Source organism: Epargyreus clarus, unplaced genomic scaffold (assembly GCF_041222505.1).
Source record: "Epargyreus clarus isolate Ecla_fem2 unplaced genomic scaffold, WU_Ecla_fem_2.2 ptg000003l, whole genome shotgun sequence".
NCBI classification, from domain to species: Eukaryota; Metazoa; Arthropoda; class Insecta; order Lepidoptera; family Hesperiidae; genus Epargyreus; species Epargyreus clarus.
In genome coordinates, this window is record NW_027332211.1 from 7,875,601 (window position 1) to 7,898,482 (window position 22,882).

Below are 22,882 nucleotides of genomic sequence, written 5' to 3' on the forward strand. Positions count from 1 at the left end.
AATATTGATGGTATCCCGCGGTAATCTCAATATTGTGCATTGTACTTTTAACTAATGTGCGATAATATTTTTTGTTTAATTCCACTTAGTAAAAGATTCTATTTTATGTTTAATAATTGCTCGTTTTTTTCTCAAACCCAATTGGTCCTTAAACCAGAATATTTTACTTTTAATTGGCTCGAAGTAGCCTTAACTAATATTATCTAAGGATTTTTTTTAAATTATTTCAGGACGTCTTCCTGAGATATCTACTAGTACGATCATTGTATGATTCTGGGTGTATAGAGTGATGTGGCAATTATATGTGTAGGTACTAGTTAATATGTTTAAAAGATAATTCGAATCCTACAGATAAATTCGACAGTCACCGGAGAGACAACTGATAAAAACAATAAATAATTGTATCGATAAAGGGTAAAAAAACACAAAAAACTTCTTGCAGTCTCATTTAATTTTATCATTTGTATTTATTTAACTAATATAGGTACATCAAAACACACACTGCGTAACAAATTAGACTGGAAGATATGTCAAGAACCAGTGATACAACATAGTAACTACAGGTAGTATTATTGCTGAGGATCCGTGTTCCCGTCTATTCGCCGTAAAATTTACCGTTTCGGCAACAGTATTTGATACCAAGCCATTGGCGTGAATTATCTACAATATGGACCGAATGTTACGTTCGAATATGATCCGAATAAACGGGAAGAGGACTAAAACCTATCATCTAGAATTTAATGGATATGTTCCGTTCAACCACGAAGCAATCTAACACGTAGATAAAACGTAAATCTAAATGCTGTGTAGATAAATATTTTAATATTGTCATTGTTCATATAATTTAAATTAGTATTTATATAATATGTTACAATTAGACCACTAGATAGAGTAGAAAACCAACTTAGCTTTAGATTTATTAGCATAAGCTTTACTAGAATGACGAATGTTAACCCGATAGTTATATCGGGACAAATATACATATTTAGTCATACACGATACAAAGTGCAAACGTAAAAGTTACAATTTTCACACTCCATCTAATAAATTAATTTATGGACACAAACTAACATCATGTTAAATTCTTAATACAAAATTATTATTTCCCGTGAAGTGTAAAGTTAAATAGTTAACTTTGAAGCTAATTAATTTGACTTAAAAAAACAGTTGTTCATGAAAGAGAATTCAATGTTTGGCGCTTAAACATAAAAAACCTTACATTTAAAATCATAAATAATCGTATAAGCTTTTACAAAAAAAAAGGCAACCTCTCAATTAACTTTACAAAACTGAATTATTATCTAAATGCCCATAGACAAATATGTAACATACATAAAACATTAATAATATCATTTTCAATTTTTATAAAAAAAAAAATAAGTATCGCGTTCTTAATTCAAGAATTCAAAATGACATGACACGCATTTATTTATTCATAGTAATGCAATTATTTCACTTTAATTTATTATCATTGCTGTTTAATATTTCCAATGAAAATTGATTTATGCTTGAATATCTCTTCATTTACTCAATGGCCCGTGCTGATATCATTTCGAAATGTATCATTCAAACTAACGTCACAGATTTCAGATTCAGATCTACTTATAAAATTGATTGATTGTAAAAAATCTTAAACTTTTATTTTTTTAATTAAACACACTCGACGAAAGAAATATTTACTACGTATTTTTAAGCTATTTTTCATTTCGACATATAGGTACTTAAACACAAAAATTGATTAAAATTTATGGACTTTTAGTAGACAACGTTAAAGCAGCTTGTAAAAAAATCTAGACTAGTTAACTATATACATATATTACACAACGTTACGAGTAGTTATTTTCGTAAAGGAAAGCTTATTCTAAGTAAAATAATTCGTAATAAAACCGAGTACAAATTTTCAGTAAATTTCTATAAAATTCTCAGGTGGTGGTATTTAATTAATATTGTCACGTGTACAGTCGGTTGCGTAAAATATTTAGCACTCAAAAATTACGAACATGTAACAATATAATTATATTAAATTGTAATGTTTTCATTATTGCATATTCCTTTTTTAGTTTTTATGGGCGAATATGAAGAAATTTAAAATAAAAAATAGGTAAGTACCACAAATACGAGCTTTCCGGATCCTGTTTAGTATTGTAGTACCACGCAATGTACCTTATTAACTTTTGTACGTTATCAAGTTCTGTACCTTATTAAGTTCTTTCTACAGGGCAACAAACAAACAAATGGAGTCATAAAAAGGTTTTATTTGTGAGAATGATTTTTATCGGCCCACAAACGATTTATAAGCGTGACACTAAAAACGCCATTACTCCAAATTGGAAAGCACATTGTACCGCATAGTGAATCATAGGAGTAAATTGCTAAAACAAGTTCTACGCTGAAGTACACAAAAGAGTTTAAAAGTAATTAATTGCCAGTGTTTAATTACGCTTAAATTAATTAAAGTCGCCGCCATTTAAAAATATCTTAAAGACTTTACTGTGTTGTATATAATAAATTAAAAAAAATACACTCACTATAAAGGAGACAGCTGAATTTATAAAGTACTACAATATTTAAGCTCAAGGTCGGTAAAAATTAATGATTTTATAACTTCTTGTAAGCCGACAATGTTTCGTTTATATTTTTAAGTGCGTAAATATTTTCGCAACTGTACTTTTTCTGAATATATTTTTGAAAGCCATTGGACTAGCCTCATGGCAGTCTACGCTAATGACATGCGATAAATTGAAGCAGATATCAAAAAAATGCTCACGATTATAAAATATACCCAATTCATTTAAATTCAGTTCGTCTTTGATTTGTAACGTTTATAGAACATAGTAGAGTATGAAGTAGTAATACTAAACAATCTAGGTATTACATTACATGCAAGAGCTTACCTACGTAGTCAGTTACGTCTAAGAGAATCAGCTACTGTACAACTATGGCACTGTTAGAATATAATTAATTCGTGGAATGATATTAATGGAACTATGAAACATGGATTCATTTAAACCTCAAACAATCGTAGTACAAGGAGAGTACCAAACTGTCACTTACTTACAACTGCCTATATTTAATATCGGCAACCGAAGCGAATGAAGGTAAGCGTTACGGTTACATAATACTTATCTTAAGGAATGTTAACATTAAAGCCAATCTATCAACGTCACCACATTAAATTGATCAATCGATTTTAACATAGCATAGTTTTAACATTTCCGCCCGAATTTATACATTAAATATATTTTATTTATGATTATGTAAAGCTGATTTTTGTGTCAAAAGCGACTGTCAAATTCCACGTATTTGTCGTGGCAAGCAAGGTCTTACTGCCTTTAATACGCGCCCAACAGCAGACTCCTTCAGGGCGTGTTGCCTTCATTGGAAAACCCAACAAGATCAAACTTGTTGTTATACTACCCAACTTTCCGAGTTTCTTACCGAAGCTAACTTTTAGATACACACGCTTTTCACAAAAGACAGCTTTAGGGAACAATCTACTTTCTAAATAATTATAATATTCACTAATAACAACGAATTATAGTCTTTACTTCGTACGTTCTATTCTCATCGTTCTATGTATTATACCTCTGATGTGTAATCCGAGCACCGAATTCGAAAAGTTAAACTGTTTAATCCTAAAAGACCTTAAGCTAAAACGTAACGTATTATGGCAACACATTGTTTGGTTAAAGATATGAATACTCTTTTCGTTCCCTTTTGTAAATCAGTATTGCAATATTCCCACTATAAATGAATATAAACATCACGAAACAATGGAGAACCCGCAAGTGAAAACAATCAAAAACTGTTAAATATGTAACATTTTAAAGTATGTAAATTAAAACACAAAATCCTCCATGAATATTATACGGAAGGCATTGCAAAAAATATACCACCGCGCCACGATACATTTCCGTTTCGGCTTTTAAAAAATAACCACATGGATTCTCTCTCCGTGTTACACATTGTTTCTGACAACCGGGTGGGAGCAACAAAAATTAATAAAAACGAACATCTGGGAACGGATATGTATCGGTAGGTACTTTTGTAACAGGTACGTTTTTCACTCCTCAAATAGGAATAATACTTTTAGTTTATTTTAAAACCATTCTTCCAATCTGATTGGAACGTTGCGTCCATAACATGAATATGTGACTTCACGTGTGAAAATTAATGAACGAATCAGTGGTGTCGAATGATAATGATATTGAATCATTAGTCACAATACCGTATCGGAATCATTGGTCGAATAGGTGTCGTGATGTCGATATGTTTTCCGCTTGACTTCACACTGGCGACACAACCACGTAGACCTGTGTAGAGCGCGGCCGGCAGTCCCAATGGCAGAGATGGTGAACCGCCTATTGGAAAAAAAAGATAAATAAAACAAATATATAAAAAAATAATAAAAATGTGACAAGTAAGGCCTTTTAATATTTCGTATTCGGCTCAGAAAATCCTTTCATTCCATTAGGTTTCTAATTAGGTTCTAAAAAATTGCCCTCCATGTTAGGTAGATAACCATATTGGACTTCTAATGACGTCACTAATGTATTCCACTCAATCAGTTTCGGTAGACTTTTAATTTCAGTTGCAATATTTGACTCTCACATTCATACGATACATATTAGATAATAAAAGAGGAAGTTATATAAAATCTCATTAAAAGTAAATCCAGGCCATTACATCTTCAAATATACCACACAAATACCTTTCGTTCAATAAATTTCAAACCACTTAAACAAAAACCGGACTTTTATGATAAGTCAACATCAAGAAGTAGTTAGAAGTACGGTCGGCTCCTTCAATATAATACGTCTCGAGTTACAGTAAGTAGGAATGACAAACGATTGAAACTTCGACTGGAATATCAAAGGTAGACGCCACGAGCAAACTTTGAACATTAGTCAAAGCTTAGAACTTGACAATAACGTAAGGCAAATAGAAAGTATCATACCTATCCACAACTTGGGGTTTGCTTTCGAGGGTACTAGTAGTGATTGGGAGTACCCCCTCACTGGTGGCGTGTCGTCGACTTGCAGCATCGCGAGTCTCTTTCTCCTCCTCACTGAGGCTGTATGCCAGAGGCCATCGTCTACCCGCATTTTGGATTCAATGCTTTGAAACCAGTCCTCATGTATCGCATTGGCCTCCTTCACATCTGTGTCTGTGTAAATCAGTTGTAGTTTCCCGTCGCTCAAGCCGAGTCCAATGAAATCTCGCGGTCGAATTCCGATCTTTCGCCTCCACAATAGAAGACCCGACTCGTTATAAGTTCGGAACTTTATTTCGTATCTAATGCCGTGAATGCTGCGGTTCCTAGAATTATTATGCTACATTTATTTGACAATTGGGAATAATGATGAAGCATTGTCGATTTAACAAAAGATTGTTCACGACCCGTAATTGTTCTACTGGGTATGGGTTCAATCTATAAGAAGGGCTTAGGCAACAGTTCATCAAGGTGGTTGAGTGCGGTTTGGTACACTTCACACTTTTGAGACTATTTTTAAAGCTCTCAGGCATGTAGGACGTAGGTTGCTCAATGAATATTAAGGCATTTAATTGCTTGATAATTAATTTCCAATACATACATAATAAGCATAAATGCATGTTTGGGATTTGAACCTCGAACCCCCACTGAAAAACCCAATTTAAAATTACTACGCTCAAAAGCACAGCTTATTGTGTTAGTGTGCAAGATTTATGATATCAAAACACGGAAATACTAGAAAGCAATATTTTCTCTGTATGCTCCTATGTAAATGTGTAAACTTCAGCATAACTTTTATGACTCCCTCTGCGAGTTGCCTTGTTAGGTAGCTTCGCTAAGAATAATTATCAGGAGCATAGTACGCATTTATGTCTGTTTATGAAGAAGCAACTTCCTAAGTTTAACGTCTATTGTATTTTAGTAGGGCAAACCTGTACATACTCAACTAGCAGTAGGTTAGAAGAGCTTTTGATATGAAATACTAGCTTTTACCGGCGGCTTCGCTTGTGTCAGAGGTTTTTTCCCTTAGGAACGATATGTTTTTTCTGGATAAAAGGTACCTTAACTCTTTTTCTGAACTCCTGGCAATATGTGTGCAAAATTTCACGACAATCGGTTATTTAGTTAAGCGTGAAAGTGTACCAAAAACAACAAACAAACTCACATTCGCATTTATAATATTAGTTAGGATTTTAACGTTAACGCACAAGTTTTTAATAGTTTACTTGACGTCGTTAATAGTTTTTAAACGATTAAACTTCTTCGAAAATTTTGTTAATCCTAGTAAATCGAAATTGTTTCTATTATATGGCGGGTTGTGAACTTACATTAATTAGTATGCAAATCAAAGCACTTTTAACAATAAGCAATTATTAATTTACATTTACGAAGAAATGTTAACAGGTAATTTTAATAATTAAAAATCAGCCGCATGCAAAGCTTAAGTGAATAATAAAAATATATTTTAAATGCCTTGTTTTATATGAACTACTCGTACATATACGATTTCGTCAGATTTTAAGAAACAAAAATATTAGTATTTAAATAGATGAATACTCAAAAAACTTATATGATTCTTTAGAAATCTTTTTGGCCAATCTTAAACATGATAAATTATACCAATCTGTAATAACTATGACGGAAAGCGACTTAAAATCATTTATAACTACTGTTAGGTAGGTACTGGTTTTATGAAGGATATGTGTTACGTAAACGATACCGCGAAAGAATTGTATAGGATTATCCATTTTGCTAAAGATAAAACATAACTATAAATATAATAATCATAGAAATGCTACACCACAATCTATCGTAAGGGCTACGAGATGGTTTAACCCCTATCACTTAAAGCCACATGGTGTTTCTCAGAACGCTCTTTCTACTCACAGATATAGTAACGGCATTGACCCTTTGAGAGTACTATTTGTGGCATGGAGTTTTTGTAAAAAATGTAACTCAACTACAATATATTACCTAAATATAATATCAGCATCTTAAATCTTATTCTAATATAAAAGCAATCCTACGTCTGCAATACCTACATTTAGCATTAGTAGTATATAATGTATTTTTAATAAGTCACTTAAAATAAAATAAAAATATTTTAAAATTGTTCTGTGAACTTCAATATAACCAAAATTTTCTATGGAACTATCATTTATATATCATTTTATGGATTTTATATATCATTTTCTATGGAACACGGAGCCCTGAAGCAGTCCTTATTCATCATATCATCGTGATCCACTAACCAAATTATATTTCACTCACACATTCTAACTTCAAGTCAAAATTAATCAAATAAGACTCGTTAGAGCAATTCAAATAGTATGACAGCTATCAAGTAATGTAAGTATCTGAATTCACTATAGAGGCGTCGGCAGTTCGCGTGTCTCATAGCAAACTCTAGTCACGTTCGTTCACTACTGATCTGATGGATCCAACACAATTTGTAGCTTAATAAAGCCAAGTCGATCAACAATGAGCTACGGAATGAGACATCTGAATACATCACTCGTATTGCAAAGTAGGTATGCTATCTGATACTGTCGGTGATTGCATTTGGTAACATCATGTCTTAGTACCTGTAGTCGTCACACGTACCACCCTATACTTACAAACACACCACAACGATAACTGTATAGGAATGTGGTTCGTATGAAAATGTATTAGATTCATTTATATACAACACGGTGTGCTTGTAGTACATGTGAATAGATACGTGGAAATGGTATAATATACTTTTTAAAATCGAGAATAAATTTTACTTTTATGTAAAATATAATTTTTTAAGTTACCATATTCTAATTTCTGATTTTAATTTTTTTGCGAAAAACTGAATTATTATTAGTATCTTTGTTTTAGCGAGATTTGGTAATAGTTCATATCCTTTTAAAAGTTCGCTCCAGTTTTAGGTTATTCTAAACTGTTACTAAAATAAAGGGCTTACAGTTTGGCTAGATAGATGCTTAAACTTGATAACAATATTTAAGTCTAAGCTTTTTTCTATGACTTATATAACATTTATTCGATGACTAAAATTCTAATATCTATATAGGAACCAAAAGGTTGATGTATTTTGTAGGGTCGTAAAGGCGAGGGAAATACTGCAACTTAGCAGTTAAATAAGGTTTATGTACTTGCGTGTTCCGTAGCTAACACAAACCACTTTCGTACACTATAGATCTGATAGATTGGGCTTAATTTAAACTCTAATAAGAACTGACTTGGTAATACCTGGCAAGGTGTAATAAGGAAGCTATTTATTAACTAAAACGTTTTTATTAGGATTGATAACTATGACTTTGTTTGACTCAAAAAGGAGGCCTAACTTATTGATACTAAACCTATTCCTTACCGTAAAATAATAACGATCAAGGTAAATTAGACAAAGCTGATATTTATGACACAAATTAAAGTTATCAATATTCAAAAGGAGACTCAACTGAAGATACTAATATCTTTATAATGATTTCGTAGATGATATTATATGGAAAAAGATAAATGCTTAAAGGTTGTGTTCCGTTTGAAAATGTCGAGAAGATCAACAAAATAAAAATGCACCACATATTTGAAAAAAAAATAAGACTTTTCTTTCGCTCTACCAAGTTTTGATCTATACAAAAGTAAATCTATATTACATACAAAGAAACTTACTAAGATTGACTTCTTATACTCTACAATTACCTCTACTTATTACCATACGCTAACCAAATTTAAATCCACATTTTCTACACCGAAACACTTTAGAGAGTTGTTATAAAGTGGAGTTTAGTTGTACCCAAGTCACGTCCGTGCTTTCTCGTGATCTGATAGATCCAACTCAATTTGTACCATAATAAAGAGTGACTGTAGGCAATGAGCTTCGAAGTTGTACCCATTTGAATACAAAGCATTTATAACTTATTTGAGTATAGGAATTTGGTACTTTGTCACTTAGTAAATCGGTCGTGACCTCGTAATAGTTGGAACATTTATTTGTTTAGTTTATTAATATTCAAAATAGGGTATATTTACCACACATACTTTTTTATGTGCGTGACTAACTCACATGCGTGATATGCATTGCTGCAGTCTCCTCGTTTCGCCTGCGTGTGACTTACATAACGCAAGAGTGACTTTCCTGTCGTGCGTGTTTACTGTCGAACGCGTGACATGCGTGAGTTTACTCAACTTTATATTATTATCGTCACACCACTCTCGATGAGACTGCAGCGAATTAATTATTGTGTGCGGATGTAAAATGCGCGACAGGAAAAGCGTTCCTAAAAGTATCTACAACTACAACTATCGTTTTGTAGATACTTTTAGGAACCTATCGGTTGTGAGTGGTACGCATGCGGATCAGTTCTCCACGCGGGTGCTAATCCATGACAGGATGACGACTCTTAATAACAGTAATTTAATATTGTATTTAACAGTTTATTTATTTATAATACTGTGTGTTACGGACACCTACAATGTGAGGACATACAATGGGTATGTATATGAATGAATTGCGTTATTCTTTTTTTCAGATAACAGGTGTAACATAAAGTTTGACCTACATTTTAAAAATCGTATATGCAAACAAAAATAATATTACTGAATGCAATCTCCATACGTCAGAACAATAATTTCCATTTTACAGGGCAATTTAATTTAATGCACATTACGGTTAAATTTAAACTACAGTCAAAATTGTAACATTTTGTTAATATTCAAATATCACGTTGTTGAGGTTGCATAATAATAGAATCATTTACTCGAAATGGAATATTCATTTCCTAGTTTGTAGGTTAGTCACTTTATTTAATAACTACAAAACATATGCGGCTATATTTGGACCTCTAATTTTACTCTATGTATCATTAGAAACGAATAATTAGATAATGTTATGTAACATGTATGTATTTTATGTAACATCACATCACAATATACATAAAATTAGTGGGATTGTATTTCAACGAGTATCGAATAAACTAATTACCTACTTTGACTTACTTCAGGTAATTAATTTTATGAGTATATCATAGTACCGCCGTAGTATAAAGCGAATATTAGACAAATATTTTGCTGCATTCAAAACTTGTTGTTTAAGGCTACATAATCGTTATGACAAAATCCTGTAAAAATGTATGCGCATTGTCTTTTATCGATATTATTAAGTGTGAATGTGTAAAACGTGGTAATTACGAAAATAAATGTTTACCTAATCTAATAAAACTTCGGCAGAATAAAATAAAATACTGGACTTTTCGCCTTCGTGCTATCTTACATCAGAGATTCCTCCACCATCATCTGTGTTAGTTTCAAAGCTAGAAATAGAACATTAGATAGATTAATAGAAAAATTTGCTTACTTAATAAATTAATTACTAATATTACTATATACAATATTATTATTAGTTAATTGATGATAACGTCATTACTTTAGTAATAACAATCTAGTTAAGATTCGATAGGAATCTTAACTAGATTCGTTATTACTAAACCACCGGTATTCGTGTTCACCAAGAAAATTTCGAAAGTTTGTAAATCATTTCATAACTAAATGTCACAACGAAAATTTTGACTGTCGTAGGAGAAAATTGGCTAAGCTTATAATTAACTTATACTGTATCTTTTCTAAAAGACCAATTTCGTAAGTTCTGTTAATATGGTTAAGAATGTTACATGTCGCAAAACCAAAAGGACGAATAACACGTCTAATGAATGCAAGTTAAACAAAGCGTTACCTCCGTCCCCCCCTACTCCTGTACGAGTAGTAATTATTTCCGTCAAACTTGACGGGAGCTCCGTCGCTTAACATCTCCACTTTTAATTGCACCTCGCAGTTACGGCCCTGGTACCCGTCGGGGCAGATACACTTGTACTCGTTTAGAAGCGGGATGCAGGATCCGTTGTTTTTACACGGTGTTATGCCTGATACAATAGAATTGAAAAAAATATAATAAAACGAAATTTCAACAATATAATTACCTATATAGAATACGTTACAAATAAATGTTATTAAAACAATATTAAGATTTGATTCGATTCGATTTCTACAAATTAAATTACGATGAAAACTTTATGATAAACGTAATAAGTCCTAAGTGATTGTTGATTTCATTCTATTTAATCTGTTTCAAGGGAATTGAGTCAGAAAAATCTCACAAAAATTATTAATTTCATACTTAGTTGAGCGTTTGTTTTATTGAACTACCTTTAGGAATTACGGTGGAATCACTAACATGGTGATTTCCTTCCGATTCCGTTTCAATTGGATTTTTCATTTGTTTTAAGGAATACATCACAAGTACTTAACAATCAATGTATATCAACCTGTAAATTAAATTATAACTTACCATCACCGCATGGTGGTCCAGTGTACCTAGTGACTCCAGTAGTGGAACAGGGCAGTTTCTCCTCATCAGGTACCACTGCGCACTTAGCTGTGTCACCACTATACAGAGTCAAGGGATTCCCGTTCACGAAAACTTGTTGCATCGCGCCTATGAAACTGCTGGTCACCCCTGACAGTTTGTGCGGGCGGATATAAGCTCTAAAACAAGCAAAGTTTTTAACAAGAGAATTTCACTTTCTATGACGTTAAAGCTAACTTTGAACAACATTAAAGGTTGTTATTAATCTATTGATCTATCCATTGTTTTGCCTACCTATGATCGACAATTGAAATTTGGTGCCAAATAGAATTTATTAAATTTTGATCTTTGCTAAGAAATTACGGATAGAAAGAATGGATAGATTTATTATTAATCGCGAGCGTAAATCGACAAGTTTCTTAATTTCATAACCTAACACTGTCAGATTAATAATAAAAATATTCATGTTTGAGATAGTTTCCATCAAAGGATATTATCTACTACGCAGCAGAACGGGTTAAACCAAGATCCTTTTTGGAGTTGGTTAAAAGTTTCAGATTACAACAATCGGGAAATAGTTACAGTTTACTTTCCCATAAAGAAGATTGATGGCTTCCCGAAACTATTGGTGGGTTAACCCTATCCAATGAGATAAGTTGAGAAAAAGTTTTCAATATTGACGTCACATGGATAAAATTTCGGGAATATGGTTTACTCAGAAATAAGAGAATGACGAGGGTACTGAAAAGGGTAAGTAAAGCAATAATATTGTTATATCCGTACTCGGTATGCTATTAAAAGAATTCCTCATTAGTGATCTCACTCCAAACAATGAAGTTGGCAAACGGAAAGATAATACGTTCAGACCAGATTGAGATAATTGTAATTATCAAACTTGAACGGTTCACAAAATTAATGAGGACTATGAATATAATGAACGAATCGTTTTCAAAATAGCGGTACTTGATAGAAATAGCTAATTGATGGCATCAAATTGAATGGGTGCTATTAACAGTGTAACGATACGAGCTCAATTCATTGACAGTTTAGCAAATTAGGTACTCCAGCGCGTAATGGCACAACATTATACTACCAAGTGAGATGTAGGTGGTAGAATCCTTTGTAGTTCGACTTTTGTCGCATCAAAGTCCCACCTATTTCTGCCTAATTACAGTAGTCTTAAGCGTTGCTATGTTTTGGTTTGAAGTGTGGTGAGGGAGACATAGTTTTCCGAGGCGTTTCAGCTTAGTCTTCAAGGGAAGCGGCGCATCTGTGGCCGGCCTCAGGTAGGAATCTAATCCTGTCTGGGGTTGATTAAAGATGTCCAAAGTCGGCAGTAGCACTTACCATCTGATGGATTGCATGCTCGTTTGCTCCTTTCATATTATAAAAATAAACAAATGCCTTGAAAACGGAGACCAATTGACTGTCTTAAACATAATTCCTAAAATATTATTCCAAAGATGTTGTCAATGAGTAAATGAGAATCACAAAATATAAAGCAAGATTTCTCTGAACGATTGCTAATTTTAATTTCCACCACCCCTCGATTATTTCCTGCAGATTGATCTTTGGATTAGAGATGCCGGAAATTACTTTCACGATTCTGGAGATATAAAAAAATAAATTTCCTTGTATATGCATATTTATAGTATGATGTTTAAAATAAGAGTGGGTACTGGTACTATACTTAGTTTAACAATAAATACCTACAGGATGTGAAGTTTTTATTAGGAAATCGATTTAAAAATATATCAAACATATTTACGACAATATAGCGTGACATTGAATTAAATAAGATACTTGTATTGGATCTCTCTCCTCACTCCTATTTGAATCGCAGCTGTAGAATAACATAGTATTACACACCATGTAGACACCATGGATGGCACTGTTAGTGAGGTTGTTATAACAAACATAATATTTAATGAAATATGCTACGTTAAGGCAACCGAAGAGCTAAGTCTGGTCGCCTAGGTACCTAAAGATACAAAATAATAGATAAATATAAATAACACTCACGGCAAAGATCCAATAAAGAGCGGCAGCGTCAGGTCCAAATGTGTGAGTGGCGGTGGTGAGTGTGCTCGTCTCGCGGGCAACGAGTCTAATTGAAGGCTGCCGTGGCGACCGAAACGAGCCACCCGGACTCGATGCCATCTACCCTTTGTTATTGCTACAGGTGACCTAATTGACAAAAATATACGATTTTTTCTGTTAAGACAAAATCTTTGCAAAAAATATTCCTACAAATAAAAGTACGTGCTTAAGTAAAGTACGATACATGATTAATAGATTGGCATACTTTGGCATCTTGCTTTATTTATGTTTCATACATAATTATATCTTAATTTTGTTTATCATTAGAAGGTGGTAATTACTAATTAAAATACTATGTTTACTAACAACGTTAACATTTTGCAATGGTAATATTATAATCTATAATATATACTTGTAGCACGTATATACTAAATAAATTACAACATATTTATTGTTATAATAAAGTAACGCAGATTAATATAAAAATAGTAATAACATTTCTTTACGATGATGCTTTGAATATTAGCAATGTATATATGCAATGTGTATATGTATGTATGCAAATATTAGATACACAAATATTTTATTAAAATAACAACACCTTAAAACAATGGAAGAGTAAAATGAAATAAAATTACAATTAAAATTATATAAATCCGTAAAACAAACTAACGCTTGAAATTTTACCGTGTTCGCAATAAACAAATTTGGACACTTTCAAACACTCTAATCCGTTAAATTAATTCTTCGTCCCAAACTTTCGGAACACCTAACGTAATAAATATTTTGTGTTATCATTTTCGTTTCTAAAATTGTCTTTTGTCTTTATTATTACAAATGAGTTTTTAAATTTAATTTAAAACTCGGATTACTACATGTCTAGATATTTCATAAAATTAATTATTTTAACCTTAGTTATTCAATTTTAAAGTACGATTCTATTTTACACTATGTAGAATTAAGTAGATTATGTAAAATTATAATGAAAAATCGGATAATCCATAATCAAGAAAAGTTACGCACTGAAACACGTAAATCCATTCCGTAAATCCTTTGAACAAAACTATAGGATCTACTTACGTGATATTAGCGATCCCGCTGCCCAAATTGTACCTAAACTGTAGATATCCATTAACCAAGTTAATCGCTATGAAATCCCCCTTGGCTTTATTGGACTGGCCGGTGTAGAGGAGCATTCCAGAGAATCGGTTCGTTAAAAACCAGAGCTCGATTCTGAACGCTTTCCCTAAGCCCTCGAGCGGCGGTAACTCGATGTAGCTCGTGCCGTTGAATTGCGGGGACAACGTTTCCTGGACTACGGTTACGTCTGTAAACAAATAAGGCTCTAATGATCTGGAGTTGAGCAACACTTTCAAATGAGAAAAACAAGTAGACATTATTATTGATATGGGATTAGAATGTCTTATTAGGAACATATTTACAGTAATAATTAAAGAAACCAAAATATAATCATAATCGAAATTTGACCAAATAATTCACAATATGACTTCTAAAAGTATTAAAACTGAACATTTAAAATATCAATTAAATTACACCAATAAAAGTTCCCTTAAAATCGTTGCGGAAGCGGAATTACAAACATTAATATCAACGTCCTATGTAGTTTACTTTCAGCTTAGACCAGCTTTGGCCTACTTACGGCACGTTTTCATAGCCACTTGTAGACCGCCTTATTGGAAAACCGAAATTTTCAACTTTTAGACTAAATCTAAACGCAGAGATTCAAAAATATGTTTTTGAATACGACTTAACCATAAGCAATCTATAACATCTGATGATGTGAGAACAAAAAATAAATAAAAAAAAACAGTTACCATTATTACAGGTATTCCCATTAGATCCGATTTCGCCGCCGAACAAACAACGGCAGACGTGTCCTCCGTCGGAGTCGATATCACACAATAGGCCCTCGTCATATCCGCAGGGATTCGATTCGCATGGATCTAATCTTTCATCACAATTGGCTCCTTGGAATCCGATAGGGCAGCTACATGTATACTCACTCGCCGATCCCTCTATAGAATTACACGTGGCCCCGTTTCTACACGGCATACTCATACACGGACTCGATTGGCATTCTCGAACGTTTTCTATAGACACGACTAATGAGTCCGGACGACCCAATTTCTTTGTCACTTGATGACGTATTATTCTCAAGTACTTGACGCATCCAATGAAACTACTCCTGGTGCCGATATTATCGAATACCCTGGACAGAGACGTTGATTAGCTATTAATTGTTTATTATTCCAGGATAATACGACGCGAGAGCTTCCAGAAAATATAAAGGGTATACGAGCTCGAGTAAAACGTTATTTCGGTTACATAAGTGTGGTGTAATGAACAAATTGGGCAATGAATAGATGGGATGAGTACAGCCGCCAGCTCCTAGAGTGTTTTAAGAAATAATTAAGTATATTCCCAAGCCTCTTGAGGACAATTAACCGTTTTCGGAGGTTTAGGGGTATTAGGCGAGCAGTATGAATGGAGAATAATGAGAATGTACACGTTTTTGTAACCACTTTATCTAATTGTACGTTCTGACATTTATAAGTATCTAAATAATATTGCGTAAAAGGAAAGAAGGAAATATTAAGCAATTACTTGCAGCACTTACCTGGAGAAATTTGTAGGTACGCTTCCGATATAAGCATCTTCAGCGAGGTCTAGAGCCTTCAAGTTGCCACTAGACTGCCCGGTGACGTCTTCCATGTCGTCTACTGATAGTATCCCGTCTCGATGGTAGCGCTTTGCGGAAACTTTGTGGTATTCGTTTAAAGATATTTTCTCGAGAGACGTTAGAACTATTGCCCCATTTCCAAGGTTGTACCTGATTGTAAAACATTTTCGCTTTTATCACAGTAAAATTTGCCCTCAACATTATTATTGAAATTGCAAACACGTAGTTCTTTTGAAAACTTAAGTGGCTTCCTACAAATAGCGAATTCATAAGTTATGACAAGAACTCTAATTACTAATTAACAGTTGCCCTTTAAAAGTTAGTAACATAAATGTAAGTCCCTCAAAAGACGACGAATGAATACTTAAACACGACTCGTCGCTTTGGGGCACTTCAGCAATTTTATTCAAATCAGAGATTTAGGTCGGCAATTTTAATTCAGATGAAGCAAGCATCCATTTATATAAAACATGACGATTTTATGTATAAAATCATACGAGTGTATTTAAAACATCGCACTCAGCTGTCAGTATCTAATTTATCAAATATGTGTGCACAGTAAGTGTGAGGATTATGTGTAACCTTACTGAATTATAAATGTCCAGTGTATTTAGACACGTTGACATTCTCAATACCTGTCTCTACTATTGTTATAACTTCATGTTTATTGTCTTCTACAAAGTAATTACATAAATAGCATATGATCACGTTTATTGACAAGGCTCGAGTATATTATAGATCTAGTCTTACCTAAACTCTAGGAATCCTTTGACCAAAGCGAGCGAGACATAATCGCCAGTTCCGTCTGCTTTTTGCTGATTGTACAATATGACTCCGTTCTCGGAGAATGCCTTAAATTCGATATCGATGTTCAACTTGTGGTAAGCCTTCAATGGTTTTAGGCGTATATATGAAGAGCCGTCAAAGGAAGGAGTCTCTATGTAATTGACTGTGGGGCCATCTTTTTCGGGATTTTCACAGTTCAGTCCGCTATAAAGTGAACTGCACACACAAGTGTAAGTTGAACCGGGTAGATCTATACAAGTGCCGGCGTTATAGCAAGGCTCTGATAAACACGCACTGTACTCTTCTGTAGTCTCTTGCGGTAGTTGTTCTGTAAAGAAAATCGATGTAAGTAGGCAGCTTACCGTAATTATTTCGACCTACTTCGATATGTTCGGTAAATTTAGATATACAAGCGTTTCGACTATTGATTTTTTCACAATAGCCTTGTCGAAGACCTTATTACTTTTCCTCGTCAAAAGTTCAAAGTAATTATGTATTCGAACTTTGCCATTCAATAATTTGATTCTTTCGACGTTGATGTATTCATTTAATATCAATTTAGTATTGAGACCAATAACGATGGGATAGCTACTTACTAGAAAATATAATATTTAAGCTATTGTATTCATTGACCCTTTTTTAGACCCTTTGATCTTAATTTTTCTTTAGAGTAATCTAGCTACGTACCGTGGGTTTTATTACTACTGAAATTTCCAGTTTTATTACGGCTATTTGTATTTTTATGACAATAAAATTAAGGACTAATCATTTTCAGATTTACTCTTAAAACTTTTCTTACTAAATATTTTAAAAAGTACTAATTAATGTGTAAATTTTTAATTAGAATATGTCTTTTATCTGCTTATACTAAAGAGACTTAAATTTTCGAAAATTTTGCAGCTGTTATGTAAATACAATTTACATAATAGTAGGTACTATTGACTGACTGGCGTAATGACAGGTAGAATTCCCTGCAATAACTCGAGGATTACAGTAGCAGGTGGGTAAAATGTTTTGGGAAGGATTACTATGTGTGCCTATACTTAATATGAGAACATACTAATATCGGTCTGGTATTTATTGCTCCAATTTTGTAATCCGTGTAATATGTTCAGGTATTTTGTTTAGTAAGCATTATTACAGGATAGTCTTACGAATTACATAATAAACCTATATGTTTTAGTAAGACGAGGAAATATTAAAACATATTTAGATTATTCTGTTAAAGATTTTGTATTAGTTCTTCATTAAACATTATTATTTATTTATCCCATTAATATTATAATATTATGTTTTATACATTACTTTTATCTGGTGATAAAATGTACTTTTAATCGTTTTATCATGAATGCATACTAAATTATTAAGTTAGGAATAGTATCTAATAATATTCAATATTACGTTTTCAGTATTAATTACGTTTGTATTAGTTCCTTATTTAACGTTATAGCTACTGTAATTTAATTACGATATTTCGAAGGCCTGTAATTCTATGTACATATTTAATTGTTAGTAGAGCCTACTAAGTTATTGAGTACCGCAAGAACAATTCTTTATTTATTTAAGCCTATTTTTACCTTACAAATTGAATAGGACAAAAGGCTTAGTTCTTGAAGCCTTCTACGAAGTCGACCTTTTAATACTTAGTTAATTACAATTGACTTAATAAGTAAGACAACGACTTTTCTTGCTAGCTTATTACATTTGAATAATGTTTACGTAATTAGTTACAAAACTCACTTAGTCTCGTTTAGACTAATGCTTTGAGTAGTAGAAACGGCAAAAGGTACGAGTTTATCTAGATAATGTTAAACGGATACCACGGTGTAGAACATCAACTAACTCACGTGGTAGAACACTCCGTGTTTCGTCTGTGGTGGCACTACCGTCTCACCAATTTCCTTACAATAGTAGTGTTACAATACATCGAAATTTAAAATAATTGCTATTTATGATAGGTATAGATACTTATCATGTAATTAACTCATTTTAATTAATCTTATATAACACAAAATAAAAACCTGAAATACTATATTACGAAAACCATGAATCAGTCAGACCATAGACAGCGAATAACAAAAAAAAACAATAACATCAACCAATAGAGTTTTTTATATAATAGAGGAGTAGCAGAGGAGCATACAGTCCACCTGATGGTAAGTGGCTACTGCCGCCCATGGACATCTGTAATCAGCTCCAGATAGGATTAGATTTTCCCACCTGAGGTCGGCCACAGATGCGCCGCTACTCCTGAGGACTAAGCTGGAACGCCTCGGAAAAGTATGTCTCCCTTACCACACCCTTCAAACCAGAACATATCAGCGCTTAACACTGTTGTCATTAGGTAGAAATAGGTATGGCGGTGGTGCCGCCGGAGTCGAACCACAATGGGTTCTACCACCTTCTTAAGTTAAGAGTTAAGTAAAGACTTTGTTACCGATGCGTATGTCACGATTTCTGAATTGATACCACAAAAGGTCCAATTCATATAACTTACCTATACAAGCCTTCCTGTGCACAGTGGCGACGTACCCCGGGCGGCACACGCAGCCGCCGCGCGCGCAGTACGCGCCGGGCAGCGCCGCGCACTCCGCGTCCTCGGCGCACAGATCCCCCAGCAACGCCCCCACTACACCCACCGTCGCTGTTGTAGCCGTTTGTGAACCTTGGTGAATGGAGAAGAAATGACGGTTTTATTAACTCGTCTGGGTATACCGAAACATGGGAATAAATGTAGTAGTTTCAACATTTTATTCCATTCAGAACGCGCTGGCGTGAAAATGTTTACACATGTTCAAATGTTATAACAATTTTAAATATTATTAGTAAAGGCCTGAAGAATTTAACGAGCGTCCCGAAGGTGCAATAGTTTCAAAATATATCAAATATATGAAATTGGTATTAAAACACTGTAAATGTTTTAACGATAAAATTAATTATTATTGTTTTAAAATTGATGAAGAAACTAAAATCGTTGAAATAATAATGATGGATCGTCATAATTTTGCAAAAATTTTTGGTCAAAAAGTCTAGTATAGATACAGTATATTATTAGACTTCCAATACAAATGTAAAATTCTAAAAAAGTGTTCAAAACAAATAATCAAAATAAATTCCTATTCCTACTAATTGATGTCTCAATAGATTTAATGATAACGTATCCTGTTTAATTTCGTGTTTATCCTTAATCCGAAAAGCGTGTAGCGTTAATTTTTGTTTTTCCTTTGTCCCATTCGCTGGATATTGATCCCCGCTAATTGCGTATTTACGATAAGTATGGTGACGATACTTATCCCCAAATACTCAATTTTATCGTTTCTCAGAAGTTGGGGCCGCTTTAACCTTTTATTTACTCGGATATCTATGTTACTTACGTAGAATTGTTTTATTTGGGTTCCCGTTTTATTGCTATGTGAACGAGTAATTTCTATATAAATAAAAATAAAAAAACAATGTGAGCCGTCACGGGACGCCTGGCAGATGTGAAACATCGACATTATTTTGTAAAAGTAATATGCAGAAAAGAACATATTGTGATAGAAACTAAATATGTCATAATGATAAAAAAAATATAACGATTTTTGCGCATGGCGACGCGTCGCCACACCGTACACACTACTGCATATAGACTGTATATATATACCATCGTATAGCGTGGCGAGCACGGCATGCGTCGCCACGCCAGAAATCGGTTTTACGTGCGGCTATAGATGTTTCACATCAATAATTAACTGAGGGACGCCAAAGAATATTACATATATACAATCATGCCTCCAAAAACATTACCCTCTGCTTTGGGGTAAAACAGTGACAACTTAATAAGGAAGCTGGGGTTTAAATTCACGACACCCACTGAGACTAATAATTCACAAATATTATTGATTAATATTAATCAATAATTGGCATCAATCAATAAATCCACTGGCTTTAATAGTGAACAAAATAGCATTAGTAAAACTTATGCCGAAGAGTAAAAAAGCTATTCAAAGGTGTGTTAAGTTTCCAACTCTTCACTTGATCAGCGTAGTGAACTATGAGGTAAAATGTTCTTATTTACAAAGACAACAACGGACCGATGTTAATAGTGGTTGCCCTAGTAAAGTTAATACGAATTCACTGAAATAATCCACCAAGGATTTCTTATGGTAAAAGGGTAGTAAATCTTACCGAATACTAAATCACATCTGCATTCGAGCTAACCGTAACAGCAGTATATCTTACTAGCATATGCGCACCATAGACTAGTAACATAGGGATAGGCAAGTCATATTGATTTATTCAACTGTTTTCCGACGTACTGTATCGGGGTCACATTGTAGATAGATACGAAAACTGTGATTTTAAACAAAAAATCTAGTTATAACAGTAACGAAGTGAATCTGATTAAAATAGAGATTAAAGTTATTTTTCTTAGTTGACCTGGATGGCGAAGTGGTCATCACACGTAATGAATTCTGGATCTTAGTTTTTGCAAATATGTCTTTGACATCACGACACAGGAAAAGCCTAGTATGGGGCTATGAATGCAGACAGAAATATGAATTTATTATTTATTTGTTGCTAAACAAGTGCCATATTAAAAAAAATACTTTTGCACGGCTAAATAAACATGCGACAATAACGAAGTTATGATACAGTACTGCGTGCGTGCCGGAATTTGAGAACACACTTATTGATAAATGCAGAACATTATAAACATGGTATTGATACAAACGAAAAGTGTATTATTAATTTCCATTCCAAATTATGCTTTTGTAAAAAAGGTTTTGAAAAAGACTAACATTTTAGACTTCGTAAAGAAAAAAGAAAAGTCATCAAATCAAATAAATAGTCAGTCAATATTGAATGAACTACGAACAGATATAATATTGATTCCATTATATTTCATTTTAGTTTGATTATTCCACTTAATTTAGGCAAGGGACGACGTCAACATTAACGTAAGAGGAAAGAGCAAAATAAAATGTTAACAGAGTTAAGGACGTAGGCAGGGTCGGGTGTCACCGAGTGACGAAGGGACCGAACCCTGTTGAACAAGCACTGTTGTAATCACAACATAATTAATTATCACATACAGTACCTACAAGTCAATTAACACTTGCTGCATCATATAACCATCGGTGAAGGACTGGAAGGAAGAACCATTATTGACCCACTGCTGGGAATAGGTCTCATCTCTGAGTATGAGAAGTGTAGGTTAGTACACCGCGCTGGCCAAGTATAAATTGGTAGACTTCACATACTCTTAGACTTATAGGTTTCATCACGGAATTTATCGTCTACCGTTCACAGCATTTAACGTTTAGGCAAGTAATTTATATTATGCATAGAATTGCAGTAGACATTAAATATGTAGCGTAAGCTATAACTGATCTATCACTGTGATATTATCTATGATTATCTATGATAGTAAAAGTAAACGAAGTATCGTTTAACTTAACAACTGTGTAAATTAAACCGTAGGACATGGGACCGGTGTCATGAATTGACGAGGGAAAGTGCGGGCAATAGGAAACAACACAATGTTAACAAAATTGGCATACTTGTAAATGTACTAGGTTGTCTCTAATCTTTCATTGTCCGATTACAACAGTAACTAAACATATTTTGTCTTAACGACTGATTAAGTTTAGCGTGGGACGTAAGGGTTGAAGTCACCGACTGACGAGGGATATTTGGATGTCCGGTTGAGAGAGTGAACAATGCTCACCAAATTAGCGTGATTAAATATGTATTAAGCTGTCTCTCATCCTTAGTCATGAAAGATAATAATTGTGAACTGAAATACTTTAGCAACTGATTAAGTTTAAGCGTGGGACATAAGGGTCGGTGTCACCGATTGACGAGGGATGTTTAGATGTCCGATTGAGAGAGTGAACAATGCTCACAAAATTAGCGTGATTAAATATGTATTAAGCTGTCTCTCATCCTTAGTCATGAAAGATAATAATTGTGAACTGAAATACTTTAGCCACTGATTAAGTTTAAGCGTGGGACATAAGGGTCGGTGTCACCG

At 33.6% G+C, this 22,882-nt stretch overlaps 1 protein-coding gene across 5 annotated transcripts in view; it reads right to left on the bottom strand.

The window, feature by feature from the left end:
* Positions 1-433: 433 nt before the first annotated feature.
* Positions 434-22,882, bottom strand: part of LOC140752349 (agrin) — a 244,237-nt gene continuing 221,788 nt past the window's right edge. For 4 of the 5 annotated variants that reach the window (XM_073086623.1, XM_073086632.1, XM_073086640.1 and 1 more), the window contains 10 exons: positions 19,364-19,531; positions 16,831-17,194; positions 16,018-16,230; positions 15,215-15,609; positions 14,460-14,706; positions 13,362-13,526; positions 11,322-11,518; positions 10,710-10,896; positions 4,958-5,319; positions 434-4,361 (listed from right to left, as the gene is read on the bottom strand). In XM_073086623.1, coding sequence (XP_072942724.1) covers positions 4,216-4,361; positions 4,958-5,319; positions 10,710-10,896; positions 11,322-11,518; positions 13,362-13,526; positions 14,460-14,706; positions 15,215-15,609; positions 16,018-16,230; positions 16,831-17,194; positions 19,364-19,531 — 2,444 coding nt within the window. In that variant the 3' untranslated portion in view covers positions 434-4,215. Of the gene's footprint in view, positions 4,362-4,957; positions 5,320-10,184; positions 10,291-10,709; positions 10,897-11,321; positions 11,519-13,361; positions 13,527-14,459; positions 14,707-15,214; positions 15,610-16,017; positions 16,231-16,830; positions 17,195-19,363; positions 19,532-22,882 lie in introns of those variants that run through there. The other variant, XR_012103432.1, reaches the window with a different exon arrangement.